This window comes from Ischnura elegans, chromosome 5, assembly GCF_921293095.1.
Source record: "Ischnura elegans chromosome 5, ioIscEleg1.1, whole genome shotgun sequence".
NCBI classification, from domain to species: Eukaryota; Metazoa; Arthropoda; class Insecta; order Odonata; family Coenagrionidae; genus Ischnura; species Ischnura elegans.
The window spans coordinates 34,790,457-34,817,355 of NC_060250.1; the positions used below are offsets into that span (position 1 = coordinate 34,790,457).

Here is a 26,899-nt window from a genome sequence, read left to right on the forward strand (position 1 = left end):
TTTAAGTTTTTTAAGCTCTAATTGTTTGACACAAAGATTTATAATTACAACAAGGCTACTAATATTCAAAATAAACAAACAGGACAATTTTGGAAGAAACAAGCGTAGCATAAGCGCATTCAAACAAGACGAGACGGACTGGAAACTCAGGCAACGCAAACTGCGTATATCACATTGCTGCGCCTTCGCCCCTTCGCTTTAAAGGCAACGACGTCACATGCAAGATCGGACGTGTTCTTCCCTTGCTCCTTCGCTCGTAGCTTTAAATACGGAGGGGAGGGAGCCCTCTTCCCCTCGGCCTCTCCTTCAGCGCTCTTCACTTATAAGCATTTCCGATTTCTTCTATCCACCATTAAGTCCAACAATGAGCACACTCGTTCGAAATTTTTCAACCGCAGGTTTTGACACTAATATTACTATATGCAGTATAAATGCCGCGGGATGCCCACTCGTGGAAATAAATTTAGCGCGCGCTCCGGAGCGAATCACCCCGCGCGATCTTTTCAATGTTCACCTCTGGGGTACCAACGTGACGGCGCGATGCTTGCAAGAAATTCAAACAGGAGCATTTTAAAAATACGTCACTAAGGGAGAAACTCCCCTGCCTGCCGCTTGATTTTGACCCAGGCAGTGGCGGCTCGTGAGTCAAATGCTGGGGGGGGCGCACTCTACCGGGGGAGGGGGGGGGGTAATAATTTTTTTAATATTTCGTGTATTTTATTAAGTTTTTACGGCAATCTAGGAATAAAATTTTGTGATGCCATATGTTCCGTTTTTGTCAACAAAAATACCTAGTTTTCCTAATAAAGTTTGATTAATAAATACTAAATGCAGTAGACTCTCGGTCATACGGATCGGCTTAGTCCGGACTCTCGATTATACTGATCAATGATCTTGAAGAATAAAAATATATTTGCTGCGATACTTTGCAAATACAAACGAAAATACGTAACTTTAGGTTTTAGCGCCTACATTATTCGTGCGGATATGCCCGCAATACACTTTATGTTGTTCGTTTTGCAAACATAATGCGTTATTTGTCAAATCTATTCAACATTTGCAAAGATTTAGGTAGCAATGACATTTGTAACACCTGAGGAGGGAGGGGAGTGTCACTGACTTCCACTAAGTAACAAACACTACTAGAATGCGCGCGCTTTGCTATTGCAGATGTAAACTTTGATTGCGGTGTTCGCGTTGCTACTTGAATACAGTATGATTTAAAATCAATAATTAAACATTTCTCACACATTTTTAACAAAATCTGAAATACTCACATGTCTTTAGTTATATTGCAGAAGTCTTCTTTCCTTTTGTCCAGCGAAGTGATCAATTACACGTTCGTTGAAATCAGCGCCGGACAACAATTTCTTTCCGATTGAACACATGGCAAGGGAACTAGTCTATAAATAAACAAGGGACTTAATAACCAAGGGACGACACAGAATGGGCCCACGAAAAATACGACCAAAAAGAACAAGGTGCCTGGACACAGATTTGGGGACAATTTTTCCCTATATTTCCCTAAAACAAAAACGAGCACTGTTGATTAATTCAAAATTGTCTTCTTGAATGTACACACAGCACTAAGAAACTTCTTAATCGGCAATTAAGCACAGTTAATTCCTCAAAAATGATGTCTGAACTCATTTCACTCCGTTCTTTCCGAGAGTCTTGCCGTTACTAGAAGACTCAAGGGAGATAGAAGTCGTGGTCCACTAATGCTGATTCAGCTGAGGGACGAATTTAAGGTCAGCATTCAAGCAAACAAAAGACGTCACGGACCATCTCCTTGAGTCTAAGATTCATATGTGGTAAACACACGAAACGCCAACGGGTCGCACTTGGAATAACCATGTCTTCGAAATCATTGCCATGATATAATAGAATATAAATTCTAGATCGTAAAAGAAGACGACTCTGAGCCACAGATAGGAGCTGTAAGGATCTCCGCACTGATATGAACTCTTCGAAGCCACTTAAATCAGACCCAAGTGGACATTTTCCGTCAGACAGCTACCGCTCTGCCGCTGAGGAATTAGGTGAACATGAACTAATAGAACAAGGACCGCTAGAAAAATGATGAACCTACACACAAAAGGTGCATTTTACGCGGAACTTCTTGGCATTCATTGAATGACTCCATTTGAAGTCACGTTTTACTGGCTAAATCATGTTTAATCCTTCACCCTATCACGCACGCACCTATTTCTTAAATTATAAATCAGTGGGGAATGTTAACTGATTTTTCCTAATACTGCAGGTCTTTTGATAAATTTATCTGAAAAATAGGTACCGCGTTTCTAAACATCGGGAAGATATGAATACATTGTTCAGGCCTAAACATTATAATATTAGTTTCCCCCAGGTTCTTGAAATTCGTAATCGTAATAGAACTGTGGCAAATACTCGAGAATAGTTTTCCTACATCAATACGGCCTTTAACTGGTTGGATTTTATGTGTTCCGGAATTCAAGCACCAAAAAACGCAAGCATAATGGGATACTTTATTTTCTGTAGCAATACCTACCAGTAATTAAAAATTAAAATCGTATAACTACACCCAGTACAGTGACCATTCTGATTCCGTACGTCCCTTTTCTGTGGCAGCACCAAGTAGACGTCAGATTATACGCCCGCCGGCCTGCGCAGCGATATCAACTCACACGTCGCTCTGCGCATTTTCGGACGACGTCCCAAGACTTCCATAAGACACAACGTTAGACGCGTCATAGCACCAGCGGCCCCCACCACTACCACTCTCCATATAACTGCATGGGGATGGATTGGGACGTTCTGGCCAGCGCCCCACAGCTACAAATACGAACTTCTCGCGCTATTTCTTTTCGTGTTTTTCCAACACTTTCGATGTATGCGACTGAAAAAACACTTTGATTAATTAGATGTATAATTATAAGTTAATAGATATTTGTTTTTTTTACTTTTTCAAATATTTGGGAGGGGCGGCGTCCGAGAGTCCTTATGGGCAAGCCGCCACTGGACCCAGGGTTTCAGATGACTGACTCACACTGAAAACCAAGGCCACTCAGTTCCCCTTGAACTTGCAACCGCTGAAGGGGAGGGGGGGGGGGGGGGGGGGGGGAAGATAAGTTTGTGTAAGAGGCGCACCCCCATTTTCGGCTGCAATGTCTGGGAAAAAAGGTGCGCCTCTTACACGCGCTTATACGGTATTCGTAAAGGCTTGGAAGGGTTCAAGAGTGGCATTTCCAAATGTGCCACTTGGTTTTTTGGAGGCTCTTTGTTAGCCGGGTTTGTGTATACTGGTGATTGTGAAAACCTCTTCGGGGTCAGCCAGTAGATAAAGTGATTTTTTGTCTCTAAGATTCATGTGAGCTTGTATGCTTCTAACATTTATCCTCTCACTGTGAAGCAGCCATGGGACTTACTTTGCTGTGGCAGCTGTACATATGGATGTTTCATACTATGGATGATGCTCCTAAGACGTGTCAATGATTCAAATTAATTCAGCGGCAAAACATGAAAGTGGAATGAAGGAAAGCTGTTATGAAAGCGTAATTCCTAGTGAAACTGGGGTTAATCATTTCTAAAAATAAGCAGTGGGCAATAAATAAACTGTGAGGTGACTTAGCAGTGGTAGGTTACTTAGTGTTCACTTTCAGAATTCCAATTATTTGAGCATAAGCTTGTGCAAACCTGATAAATGGAGATTTTTTTAAACTTCCATATTTATAGCCAGGGCCACGGCTGAATAGTGTCTTTTCTCATTCAATAATACATCCCTCGTATAATATAATTGAAGCTGGCTGGAAAAATTTGATTTTAGCTTCTCATTGACATCTGAGACATGTTTTTTGCCAAGGAATGATGAACATCATTGGTTTTCTTAAGTGTACATTATGTGGTATTTTTCCTTATAGGAGGATCTGAGTTACAAAACCAGGGAAGAGCAGGGACAGCTCCTTCAGCAAGTGCTTGCAGCTAGTGAGGTTGATGCAGATGAAGAACGGATACCTGGGGAAGGACCAAGGGGTGCTCCTGGTGTAAGAACAAGCATAACTATCCTTATTATAAGTAAAATGAATTCATCAATTCGTAATGTTATGGTATTAAGTATAAATTAAGGAAGTGTTTCAGTGGAACATGCTCTCAACTTTTTTTGTATTTTAATTGAATAATTGAGAGAGACTGTCAGACTCGTAGAAATTTATTTTACTTTTTAGTCCCTCAGAAAAACATTGCTCTTCTATAAAAAAATTATTTTCATATTCTAGCCTACGTACCATGCACTTCTTATGCTTGAAAGTTGAAATATTGTTTACAGTTTAAAAGTAAACGATCCTTAATTAACAAACGGCAGGCAAAAAGTGTAAGACCATTGTGACCATAACAGGCCACCGGCCTTTTGCCAGGACTAGATCGAATTTACTTTACAATTTCATTTTACCCCTGGTGAAAGGCCTGTGGCCTGTTATGGTTACTATGAAAAGTCTTACTTTTTGCCTGCGGTTTGTTACTTCAGGATCGTGGCCTCTTATGGTCACAGAGAACGAGGAAAACCGAGTTAGTAAAATACAGTAAACTCTTGATTTTACGAAGTCAGTTGGACCGGAAAATCGGCACTTCGTAAAATCGAGTTTCGTAAATTCAAACCTTTTTCATAAGTCACGAAAAAAATGTTCGCTTTTGTTTCTTCCGCCGTTTTTTGTCTTTAGTGGTTTTATTTAAATGTTTTTGGTGGTTATTCTCGGTATAATTCATAGAAAAGGCTTTTTGTTATCGATTTATGATGTGAAAAATCGTTAAATAATTATACCACCATAAAATTCCCACATCTTGTTCATACTTCAACATCAACGATCGCTTAAGAAATTCCCGACCAGTTTATAAAATGTAATCAAATAATGAATTGCAAAGTTTATTATAAGAATTTAATGTTATAAATTTGTGGTTAGGAGCGAATAACAACTATTAAGTTCGCGTAAGATAGATATTTGTTTCCAGCACCCACGGAATGTTAGCGGCAGCCGGCCTAACCGCCATTTATGTCGCCCTCTATCGCTCAGTGACGAGAAAAAGAAAAACGAGGACCTCCACCCGTTTCTTAAATAACCTTCGTAAGTTAATATTTCGAGTTACTCTGTATATTCAGTTGAATGTGCTATCTTTTCCATTGGTTATTTTTGTTGAGATTCAGTTACGATTCTAAATTTCGTAGGATATGATTATCTTCTGGCAAATATTTGAAGTAAATTCTGTTTGAGCTCTCCGTCCGGATACTGTGCTCCATCATCTTCGCAGACGTTGCTACGAAAGACTTTATTCTTCATCCGGACCATATTCTTCATACCGGGTGTGAAGTGCTATGTTCATATAGTATTTCTCTCTCTTCTTTTATGCCGACAGGAGCAAGGTTCCAACCGGAAAACGACAGGAGAAACATCTTCCATTATCGGAGAAATAAAGAGGGAAACGTTATTATCCGCATTGATTGTTTTTCTACAAGAGATGTTTCATCATTTCTCAACGTGTGTGAAGTATTGGTTCACTTGCGTGAATTCCCAAAAATGACACGCAAAAACCTGTGCATTCACCTCATTTACTTTTCGTGTCCCTTTCTCCTCCATATTGAAAGTTATGCAAAGAATCATTGACGTAGAGAAAAGATTTTCTTAGCTTTAGCACTAAAAATAGTCGCGCAATAATCGTAAATAAATATAGTGAGGAAAGAGCAAAGAAAATAATTTCAATTGAAACGTCAGCAGAGAAGAAGAGAGAGAATTATAAGCGCGGCGCCATTTCCCTGATAGTGGAAGATACTTCTTCAGCCTCTCTCCTGTTAATAACTTACCCCCGTTGCAGGTAAAGATGAACCATGCCCTTCTCCACAATCGGGGAAAGTTCCCAGTGGGTGGGGTGAATAAGAGTGGGATGGGGATTGCCTGATGAAAGAAGTGTGGTCAGCACAAAGGAGTGGTGAACAGAGGTGAAGGGGGGCAGGAGAAAGAAGGGTGGGGAAATGGCCTTCAGCTCTGCCTCAGTCTACGTTTGGGGGGCCGTATTTTTTGCGACGCACTCGACCTCTGTCACCTTAGGGGGGAGGGAGTGAATGGGAAATGCTGGGGAAGGAGGGGTTTGGGATGCGTAAGATGGGTGTCAGCAAGATCAGCAGAAGGTCGCGGGAGGAAGTAAACAAAGACTTTGGAAAGAAAGATCTCTCGGCATGGGAAAACGGGGAGACGCGCGAGAAGAAAGTTCACGGTTAGAAGTGCGTCTTCATTACGAGTAGACTGAAAAATAAGTTGGTGGTTAATAGAGCCCAATACTTAGGATATTTAAGTTGTTTATTCAGGAAGGCTATACACGAAAAGATACTACTAAAATATCAATTATTTTTTTCCTTTTTGCCCTTCTCCATCGCCGCTTCCACCATGGTTTCTCACTTGCATAAATGGGAATGAAATTGGGGACCTAAATCGTTAGCCAGATCAATATATCTTAATGTTTGGAGGGCAGCGGGTACTTCTTTTTTATTTGGTGAAATTACTTCACTTTCATCTTCGTCGTCAATGCTATTATGACTAGTCCCGGCCGCTGCTTCTTCCGACGCATGTACCGGCGTCCCATTGTCGCAAGCCCGGAGATCATCGTCAAGGGCAATATAATCGTTTGATGTTGCGCGCTGTGCTTTTTGCTTTTTCCAAGAATTTTTCAAAATCATCTTTTAAGCCTCTAATCTCCTCCGCGATTTTATCCGCTGCTGCTTCCTGAATGTATAACGTAACGAATCAACCATAGCCGTGATATTATAGCAGTGGAATTACTAGTAGGCTAGTTGTATCAATTACCAACCTCGAGAACATCCTCATGATGCGCTATCAAAGGGAATCCGGCCGATTTCCAGCAATTTGCGATTGTAGTGGAGGAAATAAAGTACGTCTTTGAACCGTGTTTCTGCGATGAAAAATGACAATTTTATTAACTTGGCCATTTTAGCAAAGTTAACAAAGTTGTTATTCCTCATCGCAGAAACACGATTCAGAGACGTACTTGAATGCCTGATAGGCAGGAGTGCGATGCAAACAATTATTTTTGATGATGGCATTGATTGATAGATTTTCAAAATGCAGTCAGAGCGGTCACTTTTGGGGAGAAAAGGCCCCACGCTCGGAGGGTCGAAGAGAGGGGCCAGCGAGGGTGAGCTCGTCGAGGAAAGGGTCCCGGATTAGGGATCCTTCGAAGTGCTTCGGCGAAAAGTAGTCAAGTAGTCTTCGAAGTACGTTCACAGCAGCCTGCCTTGCGAACGTACCAGGTACGTTCACAGCAGTGCAAAGGGTTAATTAGGAGTGTACGAAATACCCCGCTCGACCTTCCTGACATGTTATACTACGAAGTATTGTCGATGCGATGTTTACGAATAGGCACGTAAATAGGGGCATTATATCAGTCGCGATATTTTAATTAAGTCCTACTTCCCCTAAATTCCTACCGTGAGGTTTTAGGCGAACCCTTTCTCTCCAAAGTTGCATTATCATTTACGATTTCACACTTTTGATGAACCACAGTTGGAAGCGCTGATTTTTTTTAGCTACTTACGCCGGCGTAACTAGTTTTGTTGACAAATATTTCGCCATAGTTCGTATAAACGAATGCCTTTTGCTCCTGGGGACCGATCCGAGGTTCGTAAATTCGAAACATTTCGTATAATCGAAACTTCGTATAATCGAATAGCACCATGTATTTACCATAGGCTTTTCGCCGGGACCGCACTATCACTTCGTATAATCGAAAACTTCGTAAAATCCTGCTTCGTATAATCGAGAGTTTACTGTACATTCCAAAGATTCAGGCGTTTTGATGTGTAATGTCTGCAGGTGAGGTTGAAGTACAAAAAATAAGTTCTTTTGCCAATTTTTTTAGAATTTTCAATTATGATAGAGTTTGAAAAATATTTCGTGTGTCTATCAGTCGCCTACTTCCCAAGCTATTTACATTTAAAAAAACGATGGCCTTGACACCATCTCGTGCAAGTTGATGACTTCACTTGTTCATGCCAAGTATGTTTCTGCTTCTCAGCTACTTCTTGACATTGTAAGTGGGTTGTTATGGTTTACACTCTTAAGAAGTGATTACTTCCCTAACAAAAGCGAAAGGTTTTTAAAACTTAAAAGAGAAAAGCTAAATACATCTTTCATGTTGTAACTTATCATTCCTTTCATCTACTGAATTCTTTTTATCCCTTGCAATTTCTAGTTTATGAAATCAACTCCATTCCCTGTTAGTAATTAATTATCCTCTCCCTGATTACTGTATTTTTTTATACATGTCTTGCCCAAAATCTACAGGAAAAAAGTCATAGGGAGGCTATATTCAAGTTTAAGTGACTATTCTGGGTTCCTGAACATCAGGGTCAGAGAATAATTTACAGCATATGATATTCATTGTTACAGGATGATTTTCATTGTTATATCATTTTTGCTTGTTATTTTGTGTGTCAATTGTTTTATTTTAATATTGTTGATAATTAGATATCAGATTCTATCTTTCTTCAAAAACAGGTGACTTTAAAAAAAAAAGTCTAAAAATTAGAGGGGGTTTTATCCGGAGAAATACAGTAATACTATTAATTTGTTCCATGGAAAGAGACCGCTAAATTGAGACAGTCATTAGCTCCATGAAGGCCAATGCTATGCGTAAAGGCATATATTTATTCCCTGATATTTGGATTGCACCATAAAAATTTTGTGATTTCTTGTTTAAAAAATAATACCATACTTTTCAAATTGGTTTTACATATAATTTTATGCTTTGTATATTGCTTTTAATTTTGTGAAGACAATTTTGATATGTAAGGGGTTATAACTTAATTATGTTAAATGTGTCTCTCATACTTGGTTAAACACCTCTGATATCAAAATAAAATTCTAATGTGTTTTTTTATTGAAATTTTGACTAGAGAAGTATGTTGCTCTACTCCATTCATAATATTTTTAAATTAATATCTTTTTAGGGTTATTTTTTTCACAATGTTTTCTACAAACATTGCTTTTTTTCGTTGTGCAGGTCACCCGCCGAGTAGGGAACATGAGTTCAATGTCAGGTGCAGATGACACTGTGTACTATGAATACAAGAGGTCATCTTCAAGTGGAATAAAGCATCCTTTGTTCAAGAAGTTCAGGGCATAAAGACAAGACTATTTATTTCTTTTGTAATGATTTGAATAAACAACCATTTTGTCAATAAAATGACTCATTTTATTTGATCTTCGGATATGTATCATGACTGCCAATATCCTATTCGTGGGACATTTGGTTTAATATGTAGTATATCTCATAAGTTTCTTAGGGGTACAATACAATTCCTAATTAGGAAGAACCAAGAATAAGGAAAGGAAAATAAGTTTGCTGTGCTCTTGTCTTCTATAATTTTTATTGGTTCTTTGAGAAAGCAATCATTGAAATAAAAAATAAGGCCTCTGGATTCATCATCTTGAGAAACAATTAAGATGCTGAGATTTGCTGTTAAAAGCAGTTATTTTAGAGACTAAGAAGGGCTTCACAGAGATTCTATTAAATGTGGAAAAAGCAATAGAGAAATATGGGATGGAAATATGAAGAAAACTTGATTAGGTATTTAGCTGAAGACATGAGATTTACTGAGAGTATTCTCTTATTTGGGATGCTGAACAAACCAACAAGGAAAAAACGTAAAAAGCAATTAATTAACCGTATGGAGAGGGCATTTTACAAATACATAGAAGGTTCTACATGCATCAGGTAATATAGACTTAAAAATGAAAAAATCCTTCTAGCATTTCATCTGGAGTAAGCTTTTACATGGTAGTGACGATGATGATAGCAGAGAAAGCATTGGTTAAATGGGATTGCAATGTGGTGCTACTGAAGAATGATGCTATTATAACACATTGGCCAATTGAGGGATTAGAAGTGATAAGAAGAGTGGGATAAAAGAGAGATATGATGTCTAGGTTAAGTGGAAGAGGGAACAATTCAATAAGATGCATTATGCGACATGAAGGCCTGATTAAGGGTATCAGGGGGAGGGGGGGTGGTCATCTACAACTGAATGACAGGAATCAAATCAAACCCAGGTAAACCTCAGATAAAATACATTGAGCAAGCAATGAAGATCCTGGAGGAAAAAAACCAAACAAACCTGAAAAGACTAGTTCATAATGGAGCTCAGTGGCGAGATGAGTTTACAGGAGATTTTCATATTGAATCTAAATCTGCATTTCTGCCACAGGTGGTACCAGGAAACATTACAGAGAAAATATCCCCCACCCTTTGAGAATTTGTTCATAATCGTATTTTCATACATGCTATTTGGTGATTGTGCATTATTTACCCTCCATTAATTTTGTTACTTTATTTAATTAAATGCAGTTATCCTTGCTAGGTGTGTCATTTTTAGATACTACTATCATATTTCATAGGGTACAGCTGTTGTGTTTCAATTGCAATGAGTCCAATTAATGAAAGCGTATTCTAATCAAGCACCGGAGTCTTACTTAGTGATTTGTTTATGGGATTATGCAGTGACCAATTATCGGTAGGGAACACTTAACATGAAAGACAAATTCCCATGCAAGGCAGCATTCATAGCAAAAAGTAGCTCGTACATGGAGAAATTATTGCAAATATTAGCGTGGCGTTTTGTCGATTAGGGAATGAATGCAAAATTAATGTGCAAGTTTTGAATAAGAGAATTGTAGTTACCTATTCGTTTCATGTGCTTTCCATCTGTGTTATCATTACTGAAAGTGGAAGATAAAATCTCAAGATAAAAAATATCATTGATATACCATGCAAGGCAGAAGTAACTCTGGAAGAGACATCTGCATCTATGGAAAAATGTATTGAAATTGAGTTGGCAGAGTTTGCTGTTAGTTCTCCAAAAGAATGATAATTGGAATCCAATGCACAACAGATTTTCTTTAAATGCCAAAAACCCATAAAGGTTATTTCTTATTAATGGATTGATTTAATTTTTGACTTATTATTTCTATAAAGCATTTCTATACATACCTATCACTTGACTGATACATGTCGGTGATGCAAAAGACTCCTTAAAAATGTGATTAGGTAATATGTGAAATATTAAAAAAAAAATGAAATATGTAATAATAAATAAAATAATAATGTGAATAATATGACTCATATAAATCTTATGCTGTGATCTTGAATGTTTTAGGACCAGCAAATTGGCTCTGTTCAACATTTGTTTATATCTTAAATATCAAAATAAAAAATTTAAGAAAATAAGTAGAACATACAAGGTGACATCAAATTTGGGATATGGGCAAATTTTGACAATGTGTACATTTTAAGTCCGAAAATTTCAAGATGACAGCTTAAAGTTTAATCGAGCAATCCGTCGCTACGAAGAACACTTGTTGAGCAAGGGGGTTTCCTCTTCTCTTCTGGCTCTTAATGAGTAAAAACAAGTATGTACATTATAACTCTAATTAGAAACGTCAGCCAAGTCTCACCTTCAGAGTCCTCATCAACAAATGAATCATTCTAATCTTCTGGAAGTGTAGACTATGGGGTGATGAACAGGGACGCCGACGTACGAAAAATATTGGGGGGCCCAAACCGGATCTTGGCCCGGGAAATTTTATAAGTAGTGAGTTTTAAGTTTTTAAAGCATTTTTGAAGAGTCATATGATCAACATTAGAACCCTGATAACTCGAATCTCGATATCTGGACAGTCCGGGGAAAATTGACAAGCTTGACACATTTTTTCCTCGCATCCATAACGAATTTTGAGGGGGCTCGGGCCCCCTTAAGCCCCATGGAGTCGGCGTCACTATGGTGATGAAGGAACTCTCTAGGAAAGGCTATTGTCTCATTCTTTGGCAATATCCAACAGTACAAAGCCACCTCTTACCAGTAGAGTCTTATGGTTTGTTCATTTGAATTGGCCCATCACCCACTCTTAGTGATCACTGCTGCGAGGTGATGTACCTTAGCATGGTGAGGTCATATAGGTTATGGGAGAGAAGTAAAAAAAAAATAAATTGGGAGGAAAAATCTGAAAACTGGAAAAAGTCTATTAGTTTTCTAGAAATATCAACTTAATTAACACTGGAGCCATATAGGACTAAAATGTTTTCGTTAATATCGGGTATTTTAAAATGTCACAGGCATATGAAATTCCAATGATGGAAATTTGTTTTTTTGTTGATTTTTTGATGTAGTTATTGTATGTACCTTTAAATTGGTAAAAAGTATTTTTTATGATTTTTAAAAAATCTTCGATGATTTTCTTGTAGCAATAACTTTAGAATGTTTTTTTTACCAACTTAAAATAATTGTAGATCAAATTCTTGAAACGCAAAGTACTCGATTTTTTATCTTATTCTTTGCCTATCTAGGAATGTCTATAAGTATCGATATTAATATCGTGTATCGTGCTATAATAAGACAGGAACTGCAGTACACAACAATTCGTGTTGTGTACTACAATATAGAATGATTATTTTGAATTAGTAGTGCTGGAACGCACTTTCCGTAACTTATTTTAGAAGTGAAATATTACTCTGTGTGTTTTGTTTATTACAAGTTATTACTTACATTGCACAAAAAATATTTGTTTTGGTTAGGAATAATAACATGTTAGAAATTTTGAGGCAACAAAATTGATAAAAGTGTTATTTTACTACTACGTTTTTTGTTAACCAGGCCGGAACGGCGCACAGTGGGCGGAACCTCAATGGAACTCACTTTTTCGAGATTTGAACGCTTTTAATAGAAGCATGATCTTCGATCGTATCCAAAGAAAACGAAATGAACTTCAATGAAACGTGCACTTACCTCGGCTGAAAAACCTCCAACGTCTTCACCATTGACCACTTGAGAATCGGTGTCTTTAAGCAAAACATAAAAACGGTGAATGCTGAGCGTTAAAACCCATAAAACTTCAATAACCTTACCGCATCGCGGCTAATCCAACTCCCGACGCGCGGAGACAAACCCTGCCGCGCGATCGAAAAATCAATGTAATTTCCGGCGACGCAAACTTATTTCAAAGATAACTGCATAAGCACCTCAAAAAATCTTCAAAGAATGCTCTCATATAAGTTACTCCGCGTGACTTTGCCGAAAACCCATTTGAAACTCTACCTAAATATAAAACTTTGTCGAAAAACAGTGTCCGCCATTTTGTAACTGCATGGAAACAATTTGTCGATGATATTCTTTAAGATTACGGAAAATTAAAGACAAAACCCTATGCCAACAGATTATGTGGTTTTTTATTCCGCAAGAATCCACCCATAACTTCACCATCTACTTACTTTGGAAGATTTTCAGAGAAAACTGAAGACGGGCGTTTTTATGGAAATTTGTTCACGTTTGAGCCTCTGTATCTCAGTAACGGGTGGGATCTTTGTCAAATGAAGTACATATCCCTAAATTTCAATCATTTTTTTAGTATAATTGCAAAGTTTCAAGTTTATAACTCAAAAAAAGCCATTTTGTAATTTTGTCCGGCTTTTTCCGATTTCCGCCCACTGTGCGGCGTTCCGGCAACCATGACACCGCTGGATATAGGGGAAAACTGGGGGTTTCCGAATTTTTCCCTTTGGTTATTTTCTGTCCCCCGCCTTCCATAAAAAGTTCGCCCTTCCATCCCACCCGCATGCGTGATTTTCCGATCGTTGCTCTTTTTCGGAATGAATATTCCGATTTCTCTGCAGAGCGGTGCTTAGGGGCACCGGTAACCCATTATCCACGTGAATTTGGGGTCCGTACCTCGTTCGGAAGTGGTGAAAATAAATTTTAGGAAGGAGTATTGATGGAATGCGTTCTGCAAGGGGACCCCATATGCTGTCATTGAAGTCACCGAGCCGGCACCTCACCTTGTCACCACTACCATTTTGATGAAAAATTCGATCCTTTTCAACTTTGACGCTTCACTGCGGAGTTGCCGTTCGCTTTAGAGAAACGATATAACGTCAGGCGAAGTCCTAATTTTTCTTGTTTTCTAATTAGTGACAATCATTCGCATGAGTGGATCGGTTCATGAGCAGTATCCGAAAGTACGGAAAGTACCCGAAATAAGAATTTTCTCCATTTTTTCCACCATTTTCAATTTTTTTGGAGGATTTTCAAGGGGAAAGTGGGGTATCCGGATTTTTCCCCCGATCATTTACATTCCCTCGCGGCCCCTAAAAATAATTCTATCCTCCAGCCCCGCGGGAATTTTTATTTCAGCAATTATTTTTTGTAATTTCATACACGTAAGCGTGTTTACCAAGTTATATTCCTTAACCGTATTTATCTACTTTTGTTAATAATTTCCTTATGCTTGACTTCAGGCGTCTTTTGATATTATTCCGCCATACCATTACAGCAGGCTTTATGAAAAGACAGTATGATTCACAGGGATGCCGACTTACAAAAAATATCCCGGGAAATTTTATAAGTAGTGAGTTTTAAGTTTTTTAAGCTTTTTAGAAGTCATATGATCAACATTAGAACCCTGATAACTCGAATCTCGTTAGCTGGACATTCTGGGGAAAATTGACAAGCCTGACACATTTTTCCTCACACCCATAACGAATTTTTGAGGGGGATGGGGCCCCCTCAGGCCCCATGGAGTCGGCGCCACTGATAATTCAGTAGTATTTCAGGCATATACATACTGCTTCCATAATGAAATTGTTTCAGTCAAAATAACTTCAATGCATTGCCAAATTTCAATTCCATTTATTCTTCTTCTGATTCTCTGCATTTGTATTTTTTCGCAGCATTATTTAATCTCATGTAGTAAAGCGGGGTATGGATGTTTATGATTGTTAAAAAAGTTTAGACATTTTTTCATCAAAGGTACGAGGGTCGTTCAATAAGTCTTTAGAAAAAGGAGAAAAAAATTATTTAGGGTCAATTCTTTTATATTTTTCATTACGCATTGATAAATTTGTTTGCAATCGGTGATGATTTTGTAAAATATGTTACAGAAAGTTCTTTTTAATAGCTAAACTTATCCATCAAACAAAGTTCATTCTTAGAGTTCGCCTAACCCAATCTCCTGTTTTTCACTGTTAAAAACTTTTCAACCATTTCGTTAATATTTATTTTAATTGTTTTTCTCACACTCGATTCTCAATAAATACTAGTCCCTCAACCAAGCTTTGAGGCATAATATGCCTCAAGTGTGACTTGTTTAATTTAAGTTTAGAGAAATTTCTCTCGGCCGAAGCTGTTGTAACGGGTAGAGTCAAATAAAGTTAAACCATGGTTCTTGATCTACTTATACTAAATTTCATTTTTGTAATCATTGAGATCCTTTGAAATGCTACAAACTTATAAATAAGTTATTGAAACTGGTTATTATCTTTTCTCTGCTCTTCACGGGCTTGGACCCCCCACACCGTGGAGCCCTTATCGCCACAATTGCCCCTCTCTATGAATCATACGCGAGGGTTTCTAACAAGCCAGTTTGTCGAAGACGACACCACCTGGTAAACATCAATATGGATTTGCTTCAATCTATTCCTACCATTATATTTCATTGAATTTCCCATTAAATGTTGTGACATGATATTTCTATCATACTTCCAAAGCGCGTAGTGCTACTTTTAGGTGCGTCCAACGCGTCCTTTGCATGGTTTTCTCATTACAGTTATAGTTACGCCAAGTCATTCAACTTTGTGGTTTTGGACATCCTGCCGGGAAGGCTCACCTCTTGACACGATAAAAGGGAAAACATAACTCAAAGGATACTACTGAACTTAACTATAAATATCTTAACCCTTTTACTGCCAGCCATTTCAGGAGGGATGTGCGAAGACTGCCAAGGCTTTTTTTCGGAATTAGCAACATATCAGATTTAAACATTTATAGCTACTTAATTTTATTTAATATATCTAGATTTTTTTCCCACTTCTTAAGATATAGTTACATCTTATAACCATAGATAGATTTAGGGGGTTTACATAAATTACAGCCGTTGAAAAGGCCACAATCATTAAAAAAAAGTGAAATAATTCGGGCCGATGAATCGGCAGGAGGCAGTTTTCGCTCAATCAGCGAGGGCCGAAATATATCGGCCCGGTGGCAGTAAAATGGTTAAAAAATGAATGAATTGATGAAGAGAATTACCGTTTATTATAATATATTCTACTGGACTTAACTATAAATAGATTAAAAAGAAATGAATTAATGAAGAGATTTATCGTTTATTATAATTTATTCTAATATTCATAAGCACTTATTATCCTACCACATCTATTGAACTACTTTAAAAAATTTGAAACACGCGGTTTTTTCGTTGATGGAAATCCATATTTTTAATTATAATCCATATCCATAAATTCATATCTAAAGTATCACACATTAATATCATATACATGCATCATAGTGAATGAAGTCGAATCAAGTTAGTCACGTGAAAATTGTGCTACGGTCGGCTTGAATAGCTTGAAAAAAACCTTCATTTAGAAATTTAACGATCAACTCACCCACATACATTGTACCCTTATTTCACTTTTTTACCCCTAATGTTACCGTCTATGATGGCCAAACTGTTCTCTTAATCATTCATCGTTAGTATTAGTTATGGATTGGCGTAGCCAGAAATTGTTTTAGCGGGTTCTTAAAAAGTACTCGGAGTACCTACAACAATAATTTTTTTGTCTTTTATCACCTATCGGAAAAAAACATAAATTTCTATAAATTCTCTACGTATTTCGTTTGCATACAGTCAAATCTATAAAGTCATTGCCTGTTTTTGCCGAAATGCCCGTATTCAGTACAGCTAGGACTGAGCAGGCCCTCATAAGTCATAATCCCTCACCCCCAAGTTTTATAAAAAAAATTTAATTTCTATCGGTTTAATAGTGTTTGTTTCCTATTTTTCTCTTATGTTGTCGGTTAATCACCGAAAATATTTCGTTTGCGCGTGGAGATATATTAACTCCGACAGAGATTTTACTTGCAAATTGATCATTCTGTTCCGAATTATGACGGCTTTAATGATCATTTCGTGTGCATTTATTCCGTAATTTCCCTGATTTTCCTTGTTGGTTTACATTTTACGTATTATAAAACTTTTTTTTGACAGTGATGTGGTGGTCTAGTGGAGTGAACGTGCAACTGAGGAAGTAATTGTTATAAATTAGGGTCCCCCACTCGGAAACTTTATTTGGAATTTTTTTATTCGGTTACTTGTTTTTTAATTCTTTATGGGTATCAAATCATATACCATTTTTTATCTGTAATGAGAAGTATAAAATTTAAAAATTGGGAAAGTGTGGTCTTATGATTTTTAAGACTGGCTGCATTTAAAAGGCAAGGGATTCGGAAAAGAGGGTCAGCCGGTAGGTGGTTAAGGGTGGATAAAAAACCCGGTGTTAGCGTTATTGAACAGTTCAAAGACAAAACAAGGAGTCAAGAATTTCATATTATTACTAGAAACTTACTGTTCTTTTTCGATTAATATCGATCTTAATTATTTGCTAGAATTTATTTACTTTGTACTCTCCTCGGTTTTCTTGGATGTGTTCCAACAACTTTAGTCCAACCAACTTTAGCCGCAATCCGTGCAGCCGTATGGAACCGCATAGCGGAAAGACAGAAATCCTTATTCATTTATAAATAGATATGGGGGCAGATGAATTGAAATTGAAGTCACAAAATTTTCTGCGGGTTATCAAACGGATATGTCCCCACACCCAAGACGACGCGATATGCTTTATGTTCACGCGCTGGAGCTGGTCCAATGGTATTGCAATTGATGTCATGGGGTCATGATTTTATCCTTATCAATTTCTTGGAGTTTCTATATTCCCAAATTCACGCTTTGAAGAAAGCGCAACCAACGCTCGAGAATTTCACCGAGATTTAGCCGAAGCGTCAGATCTACCACCGTGTTTTGACTCCACTGCGTTACTGGTGAGTATCATTGCTTGCAGAATAGCAAAGTGATTAGTGAAAAATCACTTTAATTTCGCTGTAACTGAAACGTTAAGATTCCGTCGTAAACCTTGTAGAAACTCTTGTGAACGGCACCGCGATGAGTAGTGGATACTCTCATGGTTTCCGGGTTTCCAACGCGTTGTTCCATGTGTGATGACGACAGCTTCGCCGGAAATCCCGCAAGCATATTCAGGTCAGAAGACCTGAAGGTTCAGTAGGGGCGGTCTGGGGAGATCGGGGGCCCTCAGCTGAGGCCCTTTCCGGGAGATTTGGGGGTCCTTCCCCGGAAAATTTAAGGAAATTGCCTTCCGGAAATGGATTTTGACGCTAAAATATCTATTAATAACTAATTTAAAGTTAATAAGAAATAGTAATTTCGTAAAAAATATTATGATAAATGAGAATTTCATAGCGTATAAAATGTAATGATATATTATGGTTCCATTATCTATTTATTAACATTTGTTCCTTGAAACTGCGCTGGAATCTAAAATACTTCTAAAATAACCATTTTGAATAACCCTTCTATAAAAGCATCAGGTTCTCTTTTATCTTCTGGCACTTTTATAATCTTTCTAAACTGAGTACCTATGTTGTAATTAAAGCAACCAATGAAAACGAAGAATTTTAGGACCCCCGTACCCTAGAAACTTTTTCAAAGCAACTATTTAGTTGCTAAAAACGCACGTGGTATATTCCTGCCGGCAATAGTTTACTCCTAGGGAATAGGTCCGGAAGCAATTATTAACTTGCGGCTACTAAAAAGTCGCCCGTGCGCGAGGCCACAGTCAATGCCGTGTGTTTCATTGGAACTTCAACAAAGCAACTAAACTGTTGCTTTGTAAAAGTTGCCAGTGCCCTTATACTTGCAAAAAAAACTTTGGTTCAAGTATTCTGAGTCTTTTTTATTATACCTTTGATATACGCTTCACGTAAGGAGCGATTGTTGTGGGGCCCCCTACGCTCGGGGCCCTCGGCGATTGTCGACCAGCCGACCTGGCCAGACCGCCCCTGAGGTCCAGACAAGGTTTCTGGCCTTAAAATTCTATTGGGATTGCCGGTGAAACTGTTTTTATCACACAATCAACAACGCGGCGGAAACCGAGAGGGTTACCCCGTTAAAAAGTTATTTTTCCTTGCCTGTTTCAGAAGCACATGACGATGTCTGCTAAAGCGTTGATGGTGACAGCTGCTACATTAACCTTAGGTAAGATTTGAGTTACGTACATTCATGGTTTATATTTTTGGGGTAGGGCAATATCAATGTACGGTTATGCAAAGTTATTTTGCATGATAGTTTATTAAAGTACGCCGGGACTAGCCACGGTGATAACTTTATGTAGTCACGTAGTTGAAAAATTATAAAAGCTAATGACTTTTACAGGGTTACCATAAAAGAATGGTGTGGTTTTAAATATGTTTTAAATGAAAATAGAAGTAATACCAGTTTATCAAACAGTTTTTTTGACATGATTTAAAATTTTCAATATGTGCGCCCTTATAGCCGCTTGGCAAATGTCCTAACGATACTCAGCTTCTGTCTAAAAATTAGTAAACATTTCTTCGTTAATGGTTGTCATTGCTTCATTAATCCTGATCATTAAATGGCCTAGGTCGCGAATTTATGATTAATTGAGGCTATCAGGGATAAAAATACTACGCCTTGATATTTCCATGTTATCTTCCAATGATTTCCCTAAACTCTGAATTATTTTATAATAGCCCTGTATTATAACTGTTTGGGCTGAATTTTTGCTCGAATAAATAATATTCTACAAGAGTACCTCGCGGGAAATCGCTCCATCGGATGTTGCTATGAAAATTGCATTGACCAATTGGATAGGCGAAGGATCAATCAACTACGTACAGTGACCCCGTCCCGCAGGCCGCAAACGCCAAGCATGCAGTCCGAGTCGCGACGCGACGCGTCGTCGAGTCGAGAGCGCGTCCACATTGCAATATTTTTTCCTCAAAATCGGTTACTTAACGTAAAAATGGAGTGAATTTTAGCTGTAAACATCCGGGAAATTTGTTTTTAGCGTTAGAAATAATGTATTAAAATATATCTCAACTTTCTATGACTAACTAAAATAACTACAACTTTCTCAAATCGAAAAATTATTGTTGACTCGAGAAAGTTTATAGTTATTGCAGAAGGTGCTCATGAGCAACCTGTTAATGCTTATCGCCCCATATCGCTTTGTTAGGGATTGCAGTTTGAGAAAAATTTTAATTTTAATTTACAGTTACACCCTTCGGCTAACTTTCTGACGACATGGTGTTCACGAAAAGACTCGAGTCCGATCCGATTACGAAATTTGCAGGCGCAAAAAATTGCACAGGAAGAAGTAGAGAAGCCAGCCCGACATCCCCTTTTGAGCCTCTGGCCAATGTTAAATGCAACTAAATTCGAAAAAATGGCGGATTATAACTGATAACAAATACAGTAAGATTTCGAAGTGAGATTTTTCCTGCAAAAAGCGGGAATGACAGAGAACATCTGTATCCTGAAGCAACGCAACCCGTTTGCCATTTTTACCACAGCGATTGAAAGAACTGTATGCCAACCCCCAAAGCGTGGATGGGTTATAATCCCCTGTTGTTGTATTTTTTACCATAGTCGCCAACTTCATTCTTAAATTGATAATTCCAAAAGGCTGGAGGATTGAACAAAAATAATGAACTGCAATAATATTAATAATAATGATTTATTTACACATTAAAATTTACAATGCATAGCATCATGTACAGCTGCATGAAAATTGGGCAATATAAGAGGAGAGGCGAATACGGGCCTGAAACTAGGAAAACCTTGCTCTTGAAGAGGTGAAATTTAAAAGTGAATCTCATAAATCCTATTAAAACAGGAAATCATATTTCTGAAACTGGTTTTTGGTTTGCTATGCAAGCAATATTAGGGAGAAGGAGTCTTAGCCTGCCCGAGGATCTGGTAAAAGTCAACTTTAAGTCAACAATAATTCAACAAATTTTAATTGACTTTAGGAGATACGTACTCATCTAAATTTCCTTTCAACCAATTGGCATTTTATTCTTTTAGAAATTACTTTTAAAAAAATGAAATTATGAAGAAGTTCTGTTTCTTGGGTAGCCGAATGACCAGAAATGGATGGAGCACAACGGAGATGGTAGAACAGCCCAAGCAAAAAGGGCATTCCCAAAAAAAAGTCTCTGAACAGCTGATAATATAAGAATTGAAATTAGGAAGCAATTCACCTGGACTTATACGTGGAGCATGCTTTTTTTGGTAGCGTGCCACGGATGATGAAAGCAGATGAGATATCAAGGTAGAAAGCTTTCCAAAGCTGGAAGCTGAAGGTTTTTGTGGGGTTACAGAAATATGTATCAGATAGATAATGTGTTACATGTAGTTTCTAAGAAAAGAAGCAGAGAAGTGAAAGAAGTCTTTAGAAATTATTAGATATAGAGGGTGGAACAATATCATCAGCTACATCATTGGACACGATGGTCTGACAAAAATTATGGTGGAAGGTCACATGGGCGCAGCTAGGAATTAAGGTTGGGAGGGGTTTACGTGCAACTAATACCGGGGTGTCTGGGGTATAGTATAAGTACCAGGATAAGCGGAAGGTCGAAATTAATAAATTGCGGAATTTTAAAGATACATGGTTCAAAATAGTGAGTTTTACGGCTTTCTGAGGGATGTGTTTTTTTCATCCTTACACTATTCTATTAGTAATATCATTCCAATTAGGTAAAATGGATTAAACTTTAAAAAATTCTCTGAGCTCTGGGGGGGGGGTTTTATCCCCCAAAACCCCCCCTCACTGTGCCACTGGAAGGTCAGGAGGAACAGCTAGGAGATTAGGCAGGCTTTGGGTGTGATACATACAGAAATGATGAAGGATGAAAATTGGAAGCATTAGATAGGCGTTAAAAGATTAGCTGATAGGAGAATTAAGTGGAGATCTGCATCAAACCAATCTTAGTACTGATGACTTTTGATTATATGATGGGGTATTGAAAAGTGATCACCACCTCCTGTAAATCAGGGGGCTTGTGCTTGACAGCGATTGGAAATAATACCATTGATTTTCATAATGAGCGGTTGATTCTGAGTGTTTGGTAACAATTGGTATTTGTTGTATTTGAAATTTTTAAGACTGAAGACAATGTGAGCCCTCATTATATGAGGCACAGGAGTGAAAACTTTTAAAGACGACAAATTTTGATCAAATTGAAACCACTCAAAATAAACAGTTTGAAATGAAAACTCATCAGAATAATTCCGATAAACATCCATTACACCCCCAGGAAACAGGTAAAAAACAGTAGCAATAAGAATGCAAAAAAGTTGGCAAAATACAGCCATAACCAAGAAGGTTAAAACTAATGGAAAATGGAATAAAAAGAAGTATGTAAACGATATCATTATCAACTATCAATCACAGAAACTTGGAAAACATAGATAACTAGTGGTAGATTACGCAAAATGATGGAGGGGACTGCCTTATAAAATAATTTCAGGAATTAAACATTTTATGTTTCCCCACAAATTGAAAAAATTATCTCCACAATTTGATACTCATTCTTGTGCAAAGTTTACAAAAAAAAATAATATCATCTCTTGAGTTCAACCATTGATGTTACATTGTATTCCACATTCCAACTCTTTAAATTCTTATGCATTTTGAGCCTAATTCATAATGTTGAATTTAATCATCAACAAGCGCTATTTTACATGAATCTGTAATGAGAATGAGGCTGTAGATTTTTACTATTGTATTTTTGATGAGCAACAACATTAAGGGGGTTAAGAGTCATTTCAATTCATTATTTTTCCAGTTATATGCCTGGGCATTGTGGAAGCATGTGTTGAAGAGGAAAAGCTAACTGGATGCAAGATAATAGATGGTGGGATCTGTGTGTGTGGAATCGGCTGCTACTCAGATTATCAATACAATGACATGGCTGAATGCATCAATGGAGGACCAGGTGACAAAAGCTCAATTATAGATTAAAAACATATATATCTATTTTTCTTTGCTGTACCCAACACCTTGAGTAGAAATTGCTATACCCCCATCAGAATTCGACTGAGTCTTCCTTGTCTCTATAAGGTATTATCGAGTTCAAGTAGAATCAAATGAAAGGTGGCACCAAGTATGCATATGTCCTAATGTTAGGTGGCCACAAGTCTAGTCCTCACGCCCCCATCCTCTTTCAATGAAAAACAGAGTAAGTACTGGGTTGTTATAGTGGCTAGAATAATTTTTTCCCCATGTATTTGGGTTCAGACTCTGGCAGTGACTTGGGGCAGACTGGCCTGGGTGGGCAGGAGAGAATCCCTTTCTGGCCTTGTGGAGCCCCAGCATCTAAGGTCCCAGGCACCCTCAGGGAGCCCAGGGCTCTACAGCACCTTCCATTTTCCTTGGACCCGGCAAGTCCGTGAACTGTAAAATGAAAGACCACACAAGTCCACTACAGAGGTTATGGCCAGTCTATCTTTCTTCTTGAACTTGTCAAATCCCTGGCATTGCAATTATCAAGATACATCAGGGTCGGGGGAACTGAATGATCATTTCAATTCATTATTTTTCCCAGTTATTTGCCTGAACATTGCATGCTTGCATGTTTTCTGTGGGTAGAAAATTATTTCCTACTCCCATTAGGACCCTTGAAAATTGTCATTGCTTTAAATAGCAGTAAGATTATTGTCATAGAACATTGCATATTATTACCTCTTCCATTGGATATTACTATGAATGCTTAATGATTCACTCAAAAAAATCTATGACAATTTATACAACACCGATCATTACTTTAAAATATGCATGTAAAATTACTCTCTTTTTTCCAGGCCGTCACCAGAATATCTGCTTGGAGAATCCTTGTTTAAATGGTGGAGCATGCAGTCCAACAGCAGAAAATCCTGGCTATAAATGTAGCTGCAAAGGGACAGGACACTATGGCTCAACATGTGAACATGGTAAATGTAATTTTTTTCTCAAGGAATTGGTAGAATATGAAGAACTGCTTTCAAGAATAGTCCTGGTTATTTAATTTCTATACTCAGATGTGCTGCTTTAAAGGATCTCCTGTGCAATATTTTGAAAACCTTGTAAACAAGCCACCATGTTGTTTGTTTAAATGAATTAAAATTTACAATAGTAGTGAGGAGGCAATAATGGTAGTGAGGGATGCGAAAAGAAAAACGCGGTATTGGTGTATGGAGAGAAGGAAGAGATAGACGTGTTATAAAAAAAAGATCGGGAGAAAAGCCAAGGTAGTGGTGTATTGAGAGACCAGAGGAAGAGATATGGCTGAATTCAAGATCAGCAGAAAGAAGAACGCAGAGAAAAAGGAGGCACCTACGAGAGAGAAAGAGACTGGAGGAAAAGGGGTACGGCAGAACTCAAGATCCCCACTGGTGCAATTCATGGCAGTGGCTCAGTGAGTGGTAGTACGGGTGGTACAAATGGGATTGTAATAGTCATGGCGGCTTGTTGATGTTGTTTTTGCTTGCGAGTTTCAAATTATAAAACGTGTTTATTAAGTGTAATAATATTATTTGTTAAGTTAGAAGTTGATGAATAATAAAACGTTACAACCTGTCTCCCTAAGTAGTCTGACAACCCTAATGAGAGGAAGATAACTCATGCCAAAGGGCTCTTTACACTGGGTCTACTCAGACTTATGATAGAGACATAAAAGTTTAAGAGACAGATTTACATACTTTAATAGTGCTTTTTCAAAAAAAAACTCAAGAGTTTCAGTGGAAAGGCCAATGTTCTAAGTGGGATTATGTTAGCAAAGATAACAGGAAAAGTCAATCTTCAAGATTATTTTGACCCAGTCTCAATTATGTACTCTGAACAACATTAATCTTGGCTGATATTTCACTGGAAGTCATATTTCTCAAGGTTTACAGTAGCCATTCACAATGCTGGTGGTGGTTCTCGGGTATTGCTGCGTAGGTAACATTTGCACTCAACGTTTCACTCCTCCTACTGGGAGCGTTACCAAGAGAAACGCTCTTCTGATAACGCTCCCAGTAGGAGGAGTGAAAATATTACCTACGCAGCAATACCCAAGAACCACCACCAGCATTGAAAAAAGAAGCTGGAAAAGCTATTCACAATTCTGAACAGAGATTGGGTAATAAATTATGACCAGCTGGGTCAGGGGCAGATCCAGTATTTCTTTCTGGGGGGGGCACAAGCAAGGCCATACCCAGAATTTTGTTCTAGGGGGGGGGGCAAAAGCATACCTCGTAATACAAAACAAACTCAATGAAAATGGGACCGTATTAAAAATCTTGCATATTTTTTAAGGGTCTGGGGGGGGGGAGGAAATGTGCCCTTGTGCCTCCCCCCTAGATCCACCTATGAGCTGGGTCGCAATTTATTGCCAGTTCTCAGAACCGGGCATCTGTATTGTGACCCAAAACTGTTGCTTTTGTTAAAGCTCTAAATTGATCTCCTTTCATTAAAATGAATAATATGTGGATGAAAAACTAATGCAGTGATTTGAATTTTCAGCTTGTTCGTCATCCACAAGTGAGGGAACTACAGAAGAAGCCGCTAATGACTGCTCTGGAAACTAACTGAGATATTTCAAAGCAATGGATTTTTGTCAACATGACACACATTATTGAAAATTCCATTATCTGAGTTGCATATTTCATTGCAAATTAGCACATCATAAAAATCATCAAGAAGCTATACTTCAGAGTTCAGAATTTCTAAAGTTGAAGTAATTAATTATTTTAACATATCAAATTATTGATACAAACAATTTTCTAGTTCTTATATGTTACATATATTTTAATAAAATATTGTTACAATCGCTAATCATTTTTTTAAATGAAGGTATATACTAGATTCTACCATGAGGCAAAGCTTGTAGCTTAGGAATATGTCCAATGGGTTGTATATGGCAGGTTGACCATTTGATGCAGAGGTTAGCCACTATGTGAGCAAATTAACTTGCGGAATGAGCATTCATTGGCAAAAAGCAAAGTTATTCCGAAGAGATGCATACAATAGTCTATCCCTGGGTATGGAGGGCCATTTAAATTATAATTTAAATAGCAATAATTTAAAAGTGGCAATATAATCGTAAGGAAATGTTATTCAACACTCATATATTGTTGTGGACAAACTGTTACTTTGGAACCATAGCTTACAATAGTAAAATTTAATTACCTAATAAAATATCATTTATATCTACCTTCATACAGTTATATAAAAAAGAATATAGGTATATAAAATGTAAAATAGAGGCACATTCATGGGGATCTTGCCACCTTCAGCCAAGGGCCACTCAGAACAGTTGTCGCTTAGCAACCAAAATCTCCTACCGCCACACCACTGCATACAATAATGATATAGTTAAGACCAGGGGCGCAGCTAGGAATTAAGGCTGGGGGGCGTTTAGGTGCAACTAACACCGGGGTGTGTGGGGGTATGGTATACCCACCAGGATAATCGGTAGGTGCGAGATTAATAGAAAGAATTTTAAAGATGAATTGTTCAAAATGGTGGGTTTTACGGCTTTCTGAGGGATATTTTATTCATCCTTTCACTATTCTATAAGTAATATCAATCCAATTAAGTAAAATGGGTTAAACTTAAAAATTTCTCTGAGCTCTGGGGAGGGGGGTTTATCCCCCAAACCCCCCCCCCCCTCCCTGCGCCACTGGTTAAGACAGGGAATTTCAAGGTGAAAAGAAGATCTAATAATGGCTCGCACAGTGGTCATGTGGAGAAAATTAAAGAAAATTACTATTAGCCCATATTATGTGCCATTAGTTTTTCCTATGTATTCAACACCACAGTTGAAGATAAATGGTTCAAAATGGTGAGTTTTACCGCTGTGTGAATAGTTGGATGTTTTGTTTGTGAGTCATCCGTCCCACTAACATTAGTTACAAAATTTGTCACATTAAAATATTTTTATAAAAAAATTCTCTGAGCTCTGGGGGGGGGGGGT

General features: G+C 37.9%; 2 protein-coding genes across 2 annotated transcripts in view; both read left to right on the top strand.

Annotated features, from left to right (window-relative positions):
• Positions 1-9,225, top strand: part of LOC124158698 (general transcription and DNA repair factor IIH helicase subunit XPB) — a 34,805-nt gene extending 25,580 nt beyond the window's left edge. The window contains exons 16-17 of the mRNA XM_046533935.1: positions 3,900-4,022; positions 9,043-9,225. Of these exons, the coding sequence (XP_046389891.1) occupies positions 3,900-4,022; positions 9,043-9,165 (246 nt within the window). The 3' untranslated portion in view covers positions 9,166-9,225. The remainder of the gene's footprint in view (positions 1-3,899; positions 4,023-9,042) is intronic.
• A 5,466-nt stretch (positions 9,226-14,691) lies between these two features.
• Positions 14,692-25,758, top strand: LOC124159665. Its single transcript, XM_046535573.1, has 6 exons — positions 14,692-14,743; positions 17,763-17,902; positions 19,076-19,133; positions 22,751-22,900; positions 23,766-23,894; positions 25,447-25,758. The coding sequence occupies exons 1-6, from the start codon at positions 14,692-14,694 to the stop codon at positions 25,509-25,511; spliced, it is 594 nt and encodes a 197-aa protein (XP_046391529.1). The 3' UTR covers positions 25,512-25,758.
• Positions 25,759-26,899: the final 1,141 nt, after the last annotated feature.

Coding starts and splice junctions, on each gene's coding strand:
- LOC124159665 (XM_046535573.1), top strand. CDS start 14,692: ATGCATTGCCAAATTTCAATTCCATTTATTCTTCTTCTGATTCTCTGC. Junction 14,744..17,762: donor TCTTCTGATTCTCTGCATTT/GTATTTTTTCGC, acceptor TGGGGTCATGAT/TTTATCCTTATCAATTTCTT. Junction 23,895..25,446: donor TGGCTCAACATGTGAACATG/GTAAATGTAATT, acceptor TTGAATTTTCAG/CTTGTTCGTCATCCACAAGT.